The sequence below is a fragment of the Scyliorhinus canicula genome, chromosome 4, assembly GCF_902713615.1.
Source record: "Scyliorhinus canicula chromosome 4, sScyCan1.1, whole genome shotgun sequence".
Classification (NCBI taxonomy): Eukaryota; Metazoa; Chordata; class Chondrichthyes; order Carcharhiniformes; family Scyliorhinidae; genus Scyliorhinus; species Scyliorhinus canicula.
This window is the reverse complement of record NC_052149.1, coordinates 106,744,226-106,759,925: the sequence shown is the minus strand read 5'-3', so window position 1 is coordinate 106,759,925 and position 15,700 is coordinate 106,744,226. Positions and strand designations below refer to the sequence as shown.

General features: G+C 47.1%; 1 protein-coding gene across 1 annotated transcript in view; it reads left to right on the top strand.

Moving 5' to 3' along the window:
* LOC119964231 overlaps positions 1 to 15,700 on the top strand; it is a 901,051-nt gene that overhangs the window by 866,726 nt on the left and 18,625 nt on the right. The window contains 2 exon segments of the mRNA XM_038793515.1: positions 902 to 1,005; positions 1,971 to 2,055. Of these exon segments, the coding sequence (XP_038649443.1) occupies positions 902 to 1,005; positions 1,971 to 2,055 (189 nt within the window).

The following is a 15,700-nucleotide window of genomic DNA, read 5'->3' as shown; positions in this document are numbered from 1 at the left end:
CCAGGTAGACTGACAGGTCCTCCCTGCCTAACTGGGTGCCGGCACAACCAAAGGCCACCTTGCAGAGAGACGCCCATCTTACTGGTGGCCTTGGCTGCTTTATCTATAGTATTAATTTAGATTTTTTTTAAGGTGATGAGATGGTGTTTCTGTGTTGAAACGCCCTCTGTTACTTAGCCTTTGCAACAGCCAGCTGTCCCCCTCGAGCTGAAAGCTGATTTCCACTCTAGGTTCCAAGAGCCTGCCTGCCAATTTGGACTGGGATCCTGTCTCCTTGCCAGTCAAGGGAATGCCTCCATAAAAGCCCCAGAATCAGTGTTTTTCCAGTCCGTCCGTCCCCTCGCCATCCCAACCCCGGGGTGGGGGGGGCATTTGGAACCTGCCAACTGATCCTGTTTGTTGCCCTCTAGAATGAGAATTTATTAAAAAAAATTTTATGCCTAATTCATTTTTTACAATTTAGCGTGGCCAATTGATCTAGCCTGCACATCTTTGGATTGTGGGGGCGAAACCCACACAAACACAGGGAGAATGAGCAAATTCCACACGGACAGTGACCCAGAGCTGGAATTGAACCTGGGACCTCGGCACCATGAGGCAGCAGGGCTAACCCACTGCACCACCATGCTGCCCGAGAGTGAGAATTATGACTGATTTATTTCTCCTACTTCCTTCATAGGGAGGGCCAAGGGTATGGAAGGCACTGCTGCTGCTATCCGAGCTGAGATTAACTGAGTTGGTATAAAAAAGGAGCTAATAAAAACAGTGCTCAATTTTCTGATTGGGCACAGGCTATTCCTCCCCCACCCACACACATGTCCTGGCTGTGTCTTTTGAATTGTTCTATCGATAAAGTAGAAACCATTGATACTTACACAGAACTTCCCCGATTTTCTAACAGGAATGTAGGATCTTGAAGAATTTTTCGTCTCTCTGTGCAATTGTATCTGCAATGCAGTCAATCTCAATATTCAAGTTGAAGAAGTCTTGGGCATCTGTATCAAAGTAAGTCCCTTTTCCAAGGTAGCTATTTAATATTTTGATGTAATGTGGTAATGAGTTGCAGATTCTAGGTGTGTTGACAGGACTACTAGTCCTGGCAAATTGTCAGAATCGGTCTTTCTTTTGGCTAGAGACTGAGGAGTTGCTGAGGTAATTTTCTTAAAATAAAATTCTAACCGGAATAGACGGTAGACGCATTGAAGATGTTCCCAATGGTGGGTGTGTCCAGAACCAGGGGTTGCAGTCTGAGGATTCTGGATAAATCATGTCGGACAGAGATGAGGAGATATTTCTTTACCCAATGAGAGGTGAACCTGTGGAATTCATTACCACGGGAAGTAGTTGCTGCTAAATCATTGAATATATTCAAGATATAGCACTTGGGGCAAATGGGGTCCAAGGTTATGAGGAGAAAGCAGGATTAGGCTATTGAGTTGGATGATCAGCCATGATCGTGATAAATGGCGGACCAGGCTCGAAGGGCCAAAAAGCCTCCTCTCTATGTATCTATGTATGCTGTTCAGCAACTTACACTTTAAATGATTGTGGTCCAACACCATTGTGCTGTTCGATGTAATTTGCCACAAACTTCTCCCCCCGTGTGGATATGCTGTGCCTAGTAATGTAAGATGATGGCTTGTACAGGATGTTGGGAGTACAGAAAAGACACTTCTTTTATTCCCTGAGGAAGTGTGCTAACCTTTGAGAGCACGCACCTGTAGTTTTATCTCTGTGCCACCGCCAATTTGACCATGTTTAAATTTTTGGAGGTTTCTCTTGGCTGCTATGATATTTGCCAAAGGGTTGCTAATGCCACTCGCTAACATTCCATTTTGTGAAGCTCCCAAAATACTTCACCACCCTCCATTTGTCTCCGCTTCTTGCTTGTCAATGTCAGAGTCGTAGGCAGCCATTGGTTAATCTGCCTCTATTTCCTCATAAGTAATTTGTCTCATTCTCTTGACTAGGGACAGCATGTCAATGTTTCAAGAGCTTTCAGATATATTCTCCAATGAAAATAACTATCTGACAAGTAGAGAGCTGCTAATGAGGGTAAGATGTTGCACATGGCCCAATGTATCTATATTCATGGGGTGTTCAATGTTTTAAAATAATATCTATAATGTGATAAGCTGGTAGCTGACTGCATGTGAATGCTATCAATCAATAAAGCAATAGGGGAAAATGTGTCCCGTTTACTAGGTGGTTCGGCTTGGCTTAAGTATTCAAAGCCTGTGTCAAACTCTACATATAATGAAGGTGGATGTTATAATTAACTTTTTAATAAACATTCTTCTAATGTGGGTATGCTGCCAAGGATGCAACCCGAGTTAGTGAATCTATCCTAGACATTTGAACTCTTTAATAAAGTGGGACGTATGCCAATGATTTTTGCTTTGTGCATTGGGAGGTCCATGTAATTAAAACCCAAGGTGGAACACTTACAGATTTAATTGGTTCCCATAAGTGTTTTTGTTAAATGATCACCTGTTTTCTTTCCTTGTTTGTTCTCTACAATAAGGATTAGTTGTTGCATGAGAACTGGGGAATACTTATAATCTAATTGCTTTGTTTGTTGAATATTTCAGACTGTAACTCTCTAATTTCATATAGTTTGTAGCAAAATAGAAACACATTACAGCACCTGGAATCTTTCAAGTGCTGTACCGTCTTTTTTGTGAGAACCTTATACTCCAGGAATACTGTCATGTTCTGTAGACTGGCTGAAGTTATGATGAACTACAGAACATGTAGTTCAAAATGTTATTATCACAAACTGTGATAAGATAACTAGGATAAATTAACTAACAAACAACTAACACAAAACAACTCTTGTGGAACTACTGCAAATACATCTATCTCCCAGCACGACCAACTTCCAGATCACATGGTGACATCATGGGTTTACAATGTCACCTAGTGGTTGAAGGTCATGCATAACATTATGTACAAACTTACATTATGCATATTATCACATACTGAAATGTTATGTTATAGAAATTTGCAGTGGTTAAGTCTATTCAGTCTAGACTTTCAGTGGCTGTGATGGAGCAGTAAGCCACACATTTGGGAGCTCCCGTTTTAAAGAGATTTTTCGGCTCTTTTGAGAGCCCAAAACGGAAATTTTTCGACGTCTCCCGGTGGGGGAAGGTGTGCTGAACGACTTTCCCTGCAGTCCATGCCTCGAACTCGGAGTGGAAAGGGGGAAAAAACAGCAGCAGCTCCTCAGAAAAAACGGGGGAAGGGATCCAAGATGGCCGCCGACAGAGCTCCAGAGGAATGGAGACTCTGGGCCCAGAAACAACAAACTGATCTCCTGCGCTGCTTTAAAGAATTCAAGGATGAAGTACTGAGCTCTCTGCAGGAAACAAACAGAAGGCTGTCAGAGATTCAGTCCACCCAGGGTGCTGCCATCAAGAAGTTGCAGACGCAGGCCATTGAACGAGAGGAGGAGGCCGTGGTCCTCGTGACTAAGGTGGAGGGGCACGAAGCACTCCACAAGAAGTGGCAGGAACGCTTCGAGGAGCTGGATCACCACATGAGGCGGAAAAACCTGCGGATCTTGGGCCTTGCGGAGGGGCTCGAGGGATCGGACCTGACAGCCTATGTGGCTGTAATGCTGAATTCGCTAGTGGGGGCCGGGTCTCTCCATCTGCCCTTGGAGCTGGAGGGAGTGCACAGGGTGCTGGCCAGGAGGCCCAAGGAAGATGAACCCCCGGTGCGGTGCTGGTGAGGTTCCACCGGTTCAGTGATCGGGAGTGTGTGCTGCGCTGGGCCAAGAAGGTGAAGAGCAGCAATTGGGAGAATGGGGTAGTACAGATCTACCAGGATTGGAGTGCGGAGGTGGCTAAGCGGCGGTCCGGATTTAATCGGACGAAAGAGGTGCTTTATAGAAAAAAGATAAAGTTCGGAATGTTGCAGCCCGCGCGCCTGTGGGTAACTTATTTGGACCGGCACCATTATTTCGATTCCCCGGAGGAGGCGTGGGCCTTCGTGCGGACGGAGAAACTGGACTTGAACTAGGGGTTGGGGGTTGCGAGGTCGGCTGTAAGATATTAGTGCTGGATTCTGCTGTTGCTGTGTTCTCTTTTTGTTCTGTTTTTTTCTTCTTGTTTTAGTACTTTTGCAATTTTGATATGGTTATTTACGGAGGGGTTGTTCTGCTATGTTTTTGTTTTTGTGCTGTGGGGCATTGTTTGGGCTATGTATCTTGAGGGGAGGGTCGGGGGGGTATGTTGTATTCTATGTCGGAGTGGGGGTATGGAGGGGGGCTGATATTTGGGAGCTGCGTCAGAAAGGTGTGGTGGGGCAGGGCAAAAGCGCGGGCTTTCCTCTGGTTTCCCGCGCTGCGGGGCTGGGGGGCGGAGACGGTGACGGGGGAGGTGGGGCCTAAACTGGTTCTTCCCCGCGCTGGAGCAGTGCCAGGAGGAAGGATAGATTGGGGGATGATCCCACTTCGGGAGGGGTCGGGCTATTGGCGGGAGTTTCCGGGGTCAGCAGAAGTTAGCTGACCCACGGAAGTACAACGGAGGACGGTTCGCGGCTGGGAGGGTTCCTAGCCTGGGGGGGAAGGGAGGGGGGGAAAGGGGAATACCGGGTTGCTGCTGGTAGGGTCAAGAAGGAGCTGGTGGGGGCTGGGGGGACAAAGGTATGGGGTTGTCGCTATGGGGACGGGGTCGAGCAGGGGGTGCTGGCCTGGGGCGGGCAGTCGACGGGCTATGGCTAGCCGACGGGGGAGGGGGGCGGGACGCCCTCTGATCCGGTTGGTCACCTGGAATGTGAGAGGGTTGAATGGGCCGGTGAAGCGGTCGAGGGTACTGGCTCACCTGAAGGGGCTAAAGGCGGATGTGGCAATGCTTCAGGAAACCCACCTGAGGGTGGCGGACCAGGTCCGCCTGAGGAAGGGATGGGTGGGGCAGGTTTTCCACTCGGGGTTGGATGTGAGGAACCGGGGAGTGGCGATTCTGGTGGGGAGAAATGTGTTGTTTGAGGCATCGGAGGTGGTGGCAGATAAGGGGGGTAGGTATGTGATGGTTAGGGGCAGGCTACAAGGAGAGAAGGTGGTACTGGCTAGTGTGTATGCCCCAAATTGGGACGATGCGGGCTTTATGAGGCGTATGTTGGGACGGATCCCGGATCTGGAGGCGGGAGGTCTGATCATAGCGGGGGACTTTAATACGGTGTTGGATCCTTCACTGGATCGGTCCAGCTCTAGGACGGGTAGGAGGCCGGCGGCGGCCAAGGTACTGAGAGGGTTTATGGATCAGATGGGTGGAGTGGATCCATGGAGGTTTGTGAGGCCGAGGGCACGCGAGTACTCTTTCTTCTCCCACGTACATAGGGTCTACTCTCGGATAGATTTCTTCGTGGTGAGTAGGGGACTGATTCTGAGAGTGGAGGAGGCCGAGTATTCGGCCATTGCAATCTCCGACCACGCTCCGCATTGGATAGAGTTGGAGATGGGGGAGATGCGAGACCAACGTCCGTTGTGGCGGTTGGATGTGGGGTTGTTGGCGGAGGAGGAGGTGTGTAGGAGGGTCCGGGAAAGTATTGAGGGGTACTTTGAGGTGAATGATACGGGGGAGGTTCAGGTGGGGATGGTCTGGGAATCCCTGAAGGCAGTAATTTGTGGGGAGCTGATATCCATCCGGGCACACAGGGAGAGGAGTGAGAGGGATAGACTGGTGGGAAAGATGCTGGAGGCGGACAGGAGGTATGCAGAGGCACCAGAGGAGGGACTGTTGGGGGAGAGGCGCAGCCTGCAGGCTAAATTTGATTTGCTGACCACTAGAAAGGCGGAGGCACAGTGGAGGAAGGCATAAGGGGCAGTGTACGAACATGGTGAAAAGGCGAGTAGGATGCTGGCTCATCAGCTCCGTAAGCGGGATGCGGCTAAGGAGATTGCTGGAGTGAGAGACAAGAGTGGGAATGTGGTGCGGAAGGGGGTAGAGGTGAATGAGGTCTTCAAGGACTTTTACGGGGAACTGTACCGGTCGGAGCCAACGGGGGAGAGGAGGGGAATGGAGAGGTTCCTTGACAGGCTTTCTTTCCCGAAGGTGCCGGAGGAGAAGGTGGAGGTGCTGGGTGCGCCGATTGAGCTGGAGGAGCTAGTTAAGGGGATCGGGCAGATGCAGTCAGGGAAGGCACCGGGGCCGCATGGGTTCCCGGTGGAATTTTATAAAAAGTTTGTGGACCTACTGGGCCCCTTGCTGGTGCGGACACTCAACGAAGCATGGGAAGGGGGGACTTTGCCCCCGACAATGTCACGGGCGCTGATCTCGTTAATTTTAAAGAAGGACAAGGACCCCCAGCAGTGTGGTTCATACAGGCCCATATCTCTCCTCAACGTGGATGCTAAGGTGCTGGCAAAAATCCTGGCCACCAGGATAGAGGACTGTGTGCCAGGGGTTGTGCATGAGGACCAGACAGGTTTTGTGAAGGGAAGGCAGCTGAACACGAATGTGCGGAGATTGCTGAATGTCATTATGATGCCGGCGATTGAGGGGGAGGCAGAGATAGTGTTGGCGCTGGATGCGGAGAAGGCCTTCGATAGAGTGGAGTGGGGGTACCTATGGGAGGTGTTGGGGCGGTTTGGATTTGGTGAAGGGTTCATTAGATGGGTAAGGCTGCTATATGAGGCCCCGATGGCGTGCGTGGCCACGAATAGGAGGAGGTCGGAGTACTTCCGGCTTTACCGAGGGACCAGGCAGGGTTGCCCCTTGTCCCCCTTGTTGTTTGCACTGGCAATCGAGCCGCTGGCGATGGCATTGAGAGATTCAGAGAGGTGGAGAGGCTTGGTGCGAGGTGGAGAGGAACATAGGGTGTCGTTGTATGCCGACGACCTGTTATTGTATGTGGCGGACCCGGTGGGAGGGATGCCGGGAGTGATGGAGTTACTAGCCGAGTTTGGGACCTTCTCAGGTTATAAATTAAACTTAGGCAAGAGCGAGGTGTTTGTGGTGCACCCTGGAGACCAGGAGGAAGGAATTGGTAGGCTCCCGCTTAGGCGGGCAGGGGAGAGCTTTAGGTACCTGGGGGTGCAAGTTGCCAGGGACTGGGGGACTCTCCACAAGCATAACTTTACCAGACTGGTAGATCAGATGGAGGAGGAGTTCAGGAGGTGGGACATGCTGCCATTGTCGTTGTCGGGGAGGGTGCAGTCCGTCAAAATGACAGTGCTTCCGAGGTTCTTGTTCCTTTTTCAGTGCCTGCCCATATTTATCCCCAGGGCCTTCTTTAGGAGAGTGACCGGCAGTATTCTGAGCTTTGTGTGGGCACATGGGACTCCGAGAGTGAGGAGGGTGTTCCTGGAGCGAGGAAGGGATAGAGGCGGGCTGGCGCTGCCCAACCTTCTGGGGTACTATTGGGCAGCCAATGTGTCAATGATGCGTAAATGGGTGATGGAGGGGGGAGGGGTGGCGTGGAAAAGAATGGAGATGGCGTCATGTAGAGGTACGAGCCTGGGTGCCATGGTAACGGCACCGTTGCCGCTCTCCCCTAAGAGGTTTACCACGAGCCCGGTGGTGGCGGCGACCCTAAGAATCTGGGGACAGTGGAGACGGCATCGGGGGGAAACAGGGGGCTCGATGGGGGCTCCACTGGGTGGCAACCATCGGTTCATCCCGGGGAACACGGATGGGGGATTCAGGGGGTGGCAAAGGGCGGGCATCAGCAAATTGAGGGACCTGTTTATTGGCGGGAGGTTTGCGGGCCTGGGGGAACTGGAAGATAAATTTGGCCTTCCCCAGGGGAACATGTTCAGATACCTGCAGGTAAAGGCGTTTGCTAGGCGATAGGTAGAGGGATTCCCTTTGCTGCCCTCGCAGGGGACGATGGACAGAGTGCTTTCGGGGGTGTGGGTAGGAGAGGGGAAGGTGTCTGACATCTATACGGTAATGCAGGAGGTGGAGGAGTCGTCAGTGGAGGAGCTGAAGGCTAAATGGGAGGAGGAACTCGGGGAGCAGATAGAGGACGGGACTTGGGCGGAGGCCTTGGAGAGAGTCAACTCTTCCTCCTCATGTGCGAGGCTTAGTCTCATCCAATTTAAGGTGCTGCACCAGGCCCACATGTCCGGGACTAGGATGAGTAGGTTCTTCGGGGGTGAGGACAGGTGCACCAGATGTTCTGGGAGTCCTGCGAACCACGCCCATATGTTCTGGGCATGCCCAGCACTGGAAGAATTCTGGAAGGGGGTGGCGGGGACGGTGTCGAGGGTGGTTGGATCTAGGGTCAAACCAGGGTGGGGACTCGCGATTTTTGGAGTTGCGGTAGAGCCGGGAGTGCAGGAGGCGAAAGAGGCCGGTGTCCTGGCCTTTGCGTCCCTAGTAGCCCGTCGAAGGATTCTGTTACAATGGAAGGATGCAAGGCCCCCAAGCGTGGAGACCTGGATCAGTGACATGGCGGGATTTATAAAATTGGAAAAGGTCAAATTTGCCCTGAGAGGATCAATACAAGGGTTCTATAAACGATGGCAGCCTTTTCTGGACTTCCTGGCTCAGAGATAGGTAACTGGGTCAATAGCAGCAGCAACCCGGGGGGGGGGGGGGGGGGGGGGGGGTGTGCGCGCGCATTATTGTAGTGTTTATTCTGTAACTTTATAGTGTGTTAATTTGCGTTGTTGTTAAAATGCTGGGTTGTTCATGGGGATGGGGCGAATGTATATGATTGTTAATATTATTGTTATTTTCGGTATTTTACTAAGGTGCGTCAATGTTGTATAAAATCAAAATTTCTCAATAAAAATTATTTTAAAAAAAAGTCTATTCAGTCTATTTTGTCCATATCGGCTGATTAGTCATCAGCCTAATCCCACTCTCCAGCTTTTGGTCTGTTAATTTTGTAGGTTATGTCACTTCCAAGTGTACATCCAAATACTTGTGTTTTTCCATAAATTTAGAGTACCCAATTCATTTTTTTCCAATTAAGGGGCAATTTAGCATGGTCAATCCACCTCGCCTGCACACCTTTGGGTTGTGGGGGGCGAAACCCAGGCAAACACGGGGAGACTGTGCCAAATACTTGTTAAATAGTATGAAGGTTTCAGTCACGTAAGTCACTACCAGTGAGTTCCTGACCTCTGCCACTCTTGTTAACAACCATAACAATATTCTCCCAACTCTCAACATACTGGTTACCCTTATGGTTCTTAGTAGATCCTACTCATTCTGTAGTTATGCTCCATTCTTTATGTATTTGGAAATAATCCTTTGGTTTCTTTTATTTTACTTGCCACTATCTTGAGGCCCTCTCTTTGCTTTCCTAATTTTTTTATTTCACCTCTGCACCTTTTCGAATCCTAGGTTTTCCACAGCACTGAGCCTTGGGTATCTGTCATAGGCTTCCCCTTTTTTTTTCTTTCATCATCTCCATTAAGCCCCTTGATATCTAGAGGCTCTAGATTTGCTAGTTCCACCTTTCTGTCTTATGGGAACATACATGCTCAAATCCTTAATATCTCTTCGTTGAATGCCTCCCACTAAGAGCGAAGACCAGTTGAATAACAACTCCTCTTCTCTGATCTGTTAGGCAAAAATATTGGATAGATTGTTGATGGTTCTACCAGAATAGTTTGAAAGCTCTGGAAGACAGTCTAGTATACCAAAGTCATGATTTCCACACAAAAAAAACCAAACCTGACTAGAAATACACGTTCACCATGTTTAGGATTGGGCTTGCAACACCTAACCTTTGGTATCTGAGAAGATGCAAAATGCATTCAATCAAATTGAACGGTTTGAAAGGTTTGCCTGTTTTAGAGTATGTGTGTGTGTTTGTTATGATTTTGCAATGCCCTGCTGTGATTATGGAAAAAAAAGTTGACGTAACTATTTTTTGACTTGCTAGGTTTGGCAACAATTCAGTACATCTGAATTGTATTTTGCCTTTTTATAAAAAAGAACATGATTCACCTTGAGCACAAGTTTATTAGACTTCTAGGAATTGCAAAAACAACATTACTTTCATGCTATTATTCTTCTCTTTCCCTCTTCCCTGCCATCATTGCCAATAGCAATGTCTGTTTTTAGTGCTTGGCTCCATGAGGAGCATTTTCTCCCCTCCTTCAGGCACCACCTTTTCAAACATGTCTCCATTGATTTGGATTAGTGTACAATAAGATGGGAGGAAGCAAATGTATGCAGATATTGCAACAATCGGTACTTAATTGCAGTGTCAATGCAAGTCTATCTGTGACACTAATAAATATTATTATTATTAATGACGCTTGCTCGTGTTTGAAGAAAGTTATGTTCTCATAAAGCATTTATCCATCTCTGGGGGATTGTACCTCAATTTGTATAAGGTTTTATCTTGAAATGCTTCCTAAGTTTTTGATTAAGTTGACTGGCCTAGCAAAAGGCTTTCAAGAGGCCTGTTTCCACTTCTATAATAGAATTTTCCTACATATTTTAAATAAAATTATTGGGCTGAATGGTCAGCACAGCAGTCAAAACAATTAGGTAAAGTTCCAAATTTCATAGAACTTTAATGATTGCAGCAAGTTTCCGTGTGTCTTGTGCTGCATTTGGAAATATCAAGGCAAGTAAGGCACTCCACAATGCCCTGTACATATAATAGAACATCTGGCATGTTTACCATCACTCAGTGCTGAGTGCTGACTTGTTTTAGCTGGAGTTTGGTAAAACAGGGAATCTGAAGGGCATGTAAGGCTAATTTAATTTAGCGTCAAGTTTGTTCTTAGGGCAGCACGGTGGTGCAGAGGGTTAGCCCTGCTGCCTCACAGCTCCGTGGTCCCAGGTTCGATCCCGGCTCTGGGTCACTGTCTGTGTGGCGTTTGCACATTCTCCCCGTGTTTGCGTGGGTTTCGCCCACACAACCCAAAGATGTGCAGGATAGGTGGATTGGCCATGCTAAATTGCCCCTTAACTGGAAAAAATGAATTGGGTACTCTAAATTTATTTTTTAAAACGTTTGTTCTTTAATTTGGCGGGGAAGGGGTGGGCGTTGACATAGTGGTATTGTCGCTGGGCTAGTAATCCAGTAATGATCTGGGGACCCAGGTTCGAATTTAAACTAAAAGACAAATCTGGAATTAAAAGTCCAATGGTGACCTTGAAACGATTATTGTACAAACCCATCTGGTTCACTAATATCCTTTTAGGGAAGGAAATCTGCCATCCGTACCTGGTCTGGGACAATATTTGGTCAACAGTACTGAAGATGTGCTCCAGAACTTGCCACACCTTAGCCGAGCTATTACAGTACAGCTACAACAATGGCATCTACCCAGAAATGTGGAAAATTGCCCAAGTGTGTCCTGTACACAAGAAAAAGGACCAATCCAACCCAGCCAATTGCCGTCGCCCTATCCGTCTACACTCCGTCAGCAAAATGATAGAAGAAACTTAGCAATAACCGTTTGGGATGCTCAGTTTGGGTTCCGCCAGGGTTATTCAGCTCCTGACCTCGTTACAGCCTTGGTTTAAACTTGGGACAAAAGAGCTGAATGCCAGAGGGGAGGTGAGAGTGACTGCCCTTGACATCAAGGCAGCATTTGACGGAGTATAGCATCGAGGAGCGCTATGAGTAGATGGGAACACAAAGGGAAACTCTCTGCTGGTTGGAGTCATACCAGACACAAAGAAAGATAGTTGTGGTGGTTGGAGTTCAATCATGTTGGCTCCAGGACATCACTGCAGGAGTTCCTTCACTTGTCGCTGGGTCAAAATCCTGGAATTCCCTCCCAAACAGCACGGTGAGTGTACCTACACCTCCTCCGGGACTGCAGCGATTTACGACCTTCTGAGGGATAATTTGGGATGGGCAATATATGCTAGCCTAACTAACCAGCGACACCCACATCCTGTAAATGAATTTTTTTAAAGTTGCTCTTTTGGCTGGGTGAAGTTTAGTTGCAGCGTTAAAACAGGAGTTTACAGGCTCTCAGCTGAAGCTAGTTAGACAACTGGTATAATCCTGTTTCAGAAACTTTGAATTAGGTACCATAAAAGGGGGGCTTGCTGTCTTGTTGCATCAGAGTGCAGCGAGTGCTGTCTTGTTGCATCAAGAGTGCAGCTAGAGTTTGGTGAAAGAGGGAGGAACAGTGATGGCCAGGCCTGCGGGGGACACCTGTTCAGGTAGTAAGCTGAATTTGAAAAAGAATCCAGGAGTAACGGCACAGGAAACCAGTAAGTTCATATTGGTAAGTAACTGCTAATTTGAATTAACCTATTCAAAATTGCTTTCAGATTAAAGGTAAAAAGGAGAAATATTTTACAGATTACAAAAGCTGAAAACCAGTTGGAAACTAAAAATAAATTTAAGTGTGAATTAAATAAAATAGACAAGCAGGGGTAGGTGATGTGTTGTACCTGCATGATGTGGAAGCTGGTGGGCCTCATTGTGGTTCCTAATGAACACATCTGTAGCAAGTGTTGGTTGCTCAAGGAAATTCGGCTCCGTGTTGATGAGCTGGAGGCTGAGCTTCGGATGTTGCAACACATCAGGGAGGGGGACAGTTTACCTGGATGCTGTTTCAGGAGGCAGTCACACCCCTTTGATTCAACCACTGGTCAGGGACGGAGTGAGATAGGTTGAGGGATCCAAGAGTTAGGGTTGCAGGAGCCTCAGCCCTTGTCCTTATCCAAGAGATTTGAGATTCTTGCTCCCTGTGGGGACTGTAGGGAGGATCAGCAACCTGACCACAGCACTGGTACAGGGAGCCATCCAACTCGGGAGGGGAGAAGAGAAATGTAGTCAGAATTGGGAATAGACACTGTTCTCTGTGAACAGGTTCAAAAGTCCGGAAGGTTGTGTTGCCTACCTGGCGCCAGGGTTCGGGATATCTCATCCACTTCCAACTGTGGTGGTCTACATCGGTGCCAACATAGGTAGAAGACATAGGTAAAACAAGGATAGATGTTTTGCTCAGGGAATATGAGCAGCTAGTGGCTAAATTAAAAAGCAAATCCAAAAATAATCATCAATATGGTAAAAGTGCTTTACAAATTATGTGGATTGAAGGTAGACCTCCCCAGGTCCTGACGAAACATCCTAGGGTCTAAAAGGGTGGTGGCAGAGGTAGTGGATCCATTGGTTATAATATTCTAAACTTCCTTGGATGAGGGAAATATTCCAGTGGATTGGAAAAATATTAATATTCAAAAAGGAAGGGAAGCGCAAAGTAGGAATCTATAGATCAGTTAGTTTAATATCAGTCGTTGGTAAATTGTTAGAATCCATTGTTAAGGAAGTAATAACAGGACATTTGGAAAGTCAAAATGCAATCCATCAGTTAGCATGGTTTTATGAAGGGTAAATAGTGTTTGACTAATTTTCTAGAGTTCTTTGAAGATTTAACAATCCAAATGGATCATGGGGATCCTGTAGATATAGTATATCTGAGCTTCCAGAATGCATTTGATAAGGTGCTGCACAAAAGGGTAATAATACACAAGGCAGCATCACATGGGATATGGGGTAATTTATTAGTTTAGATAGAAGATTGGCTAACCAACAGCAGGTAGAGAGTCTGTATAAATGGGTCTTTTCCTGGTTGACATGATGTAACTAGTGGGGTGCCACAGAGTTCGTCATCGGGACCACAACAATTTACAATATATATTGACTTAGATTCAGGCATACATGTACTAAAGCCAAATTTGAATATGATACTATAAAATGTAAATTGCAATGAGGAAATACGAAATTTACAAATAGATATAGATGGGTTAAGTGAGTGGGCCAAAATTTGGCAGATGGATTTCAACATGGATAAGTGTGAGGTTATCCATTTTGGTTGGAAAAATGGAATGGCAATTTATTTTCTTGGAGAGAAATTTCAAGAGTGCTTCAGTGTAGAGGGATCTGGGTGTCCTATGCATGAATTGCAGAAAACTAGCGTGCGAGTTCAGCAGGTAATAAGGAAGGCAAATGGAATTTTGGTGTTTGTAGCTAAAGAAATGGAGAATGAAGTGGGGAAGTGCTGCTGCAACTGTTCAAGACATTGGGGAGACCTTACCTGGAGTACTGTGTACCGTTTTGGTCCCATTATTTGAGGAAGGATGTAGTTGCAGTTCAGATGACGTTCACTAGATTGATTCCAGAGATATGGGGTTTGCCTTATTAAGAAGGGCAGCATGGTAGCGCAAGTGGATAGCACCGTGGCTTCACAGCGCAATGGGTCCCAGGTTCGATTCCATCTGGGTCACTGTGCGGAGTCTGCACGTTCTCCCCATGTCTGCATGGGTTTCCTCTGGGTGCTCCGGTTTCCTCCCACAGTCCAAAGATGTGCAGGTTAGGCGGATTGGTCATGATAAATTGCCCCTAGTGTCCAAAAAAAGGTTAGGAGGGGTGATTGGGTTATGAGGATAGGGTGGAAGTGAGGGCTTAAGTGGGTCAATGCAGACTCGATGGGCCAAATGGCCTCCTTCTGCACTGTATGTTCTATGTTCTAAAGAAAAGTTGTGGCGTTTAGGCCTATACTCTCCCGAGTATAAAAGAATGGGAGGAGATCTAGTTGAGGTATACAAGATGATAAAAGGTATCGACAAAGCAAAATGTGAAGCAGATGCTTCCCCACGTGGGGCAATGTAGAACGAGAGGTGGACTGTGGAAAAACCTTAGCATCCTGCTTCACCTGGACCAATACGCATGCCCTCCATCACCAAGACCACTTGTGCTTTTACGTGCCCCCAACTGCAAACCTTAACAGCGGCGTAAAGGAAAACCAAAAACGGGCTCAGAAGCTGTTACAGCTGCAGAAGGACATAGTGAGTCAGCCACCTATTCCAGGAATTAACTATTTTCGAAATTCAAACTCTAATACATTTCCAATTAAGTTGTGATTCATCTTTATGTAATTCTGAAGCTTTGTTCTAATTTAGGCTATTGACCAGTTTGTGCGATTTCCAATGAGGACACCAGTTTTTACTGTTTTTAAAACTCTTCACATGAATGGTTACATTTTGAAAGCTATAATTATATCGGTACAGCGCTAATGCTTACCTACGTAACCACGCATTAATTTACATAGATTTGTATCATTTGAATGTAAAATGTTCTATGTTTAAGATGATCCTAAGTTATTATGGGTAGAATCTTTCCTCCGTGGTTTTGTGGGTAAAGGTAGTATCCTGGTTCAATCACTGAATCTACTGATGGTGGCAAGGGCAGAAATCGAAGCTCCCACTCAGTCACCTATTTTAAGATGGGGAAGGACGAAGTAAATCCACCAAATAGATAATTCAAAGAGCCATTACAAGTGTGGTAGACTGAATAGATTGGTCCTGGGGTTGGGAGGCTTTTCTATGAAGAGATCGAGCAAACATATACACTTGAGATTACACTAGGGCGGCACGGTTACACAATGGGTTAGCACTGTTGCTTCATAGCACCAGGGACCCAGGTTTGATTCCCAACTTGGGTCTGTGCAGAGGCTGCACGTTCTCCCTGTGTTTGCATGAGTTTTCTCCGGGTGCTCCAGTTATCTCCCACAGTCCCGAAAGACGCACTTTTAGGTGAATTGGACATTACGAATTCTCCCTCGGTGTACCCGAACAGGCGCCATAGTGTGGCGACTAGGGGATATTCACAGTAACTTCCTTGCAGTGTTAATGTAGGCCTACTTGTGACACTAATTATTATTAGAAGAATGAGATGGAATCTCATTGAAACAAAATAATCTACAAGGACTTGGCAGGAAATGTCTGTGGTGATATGCATCACTATACACGATACA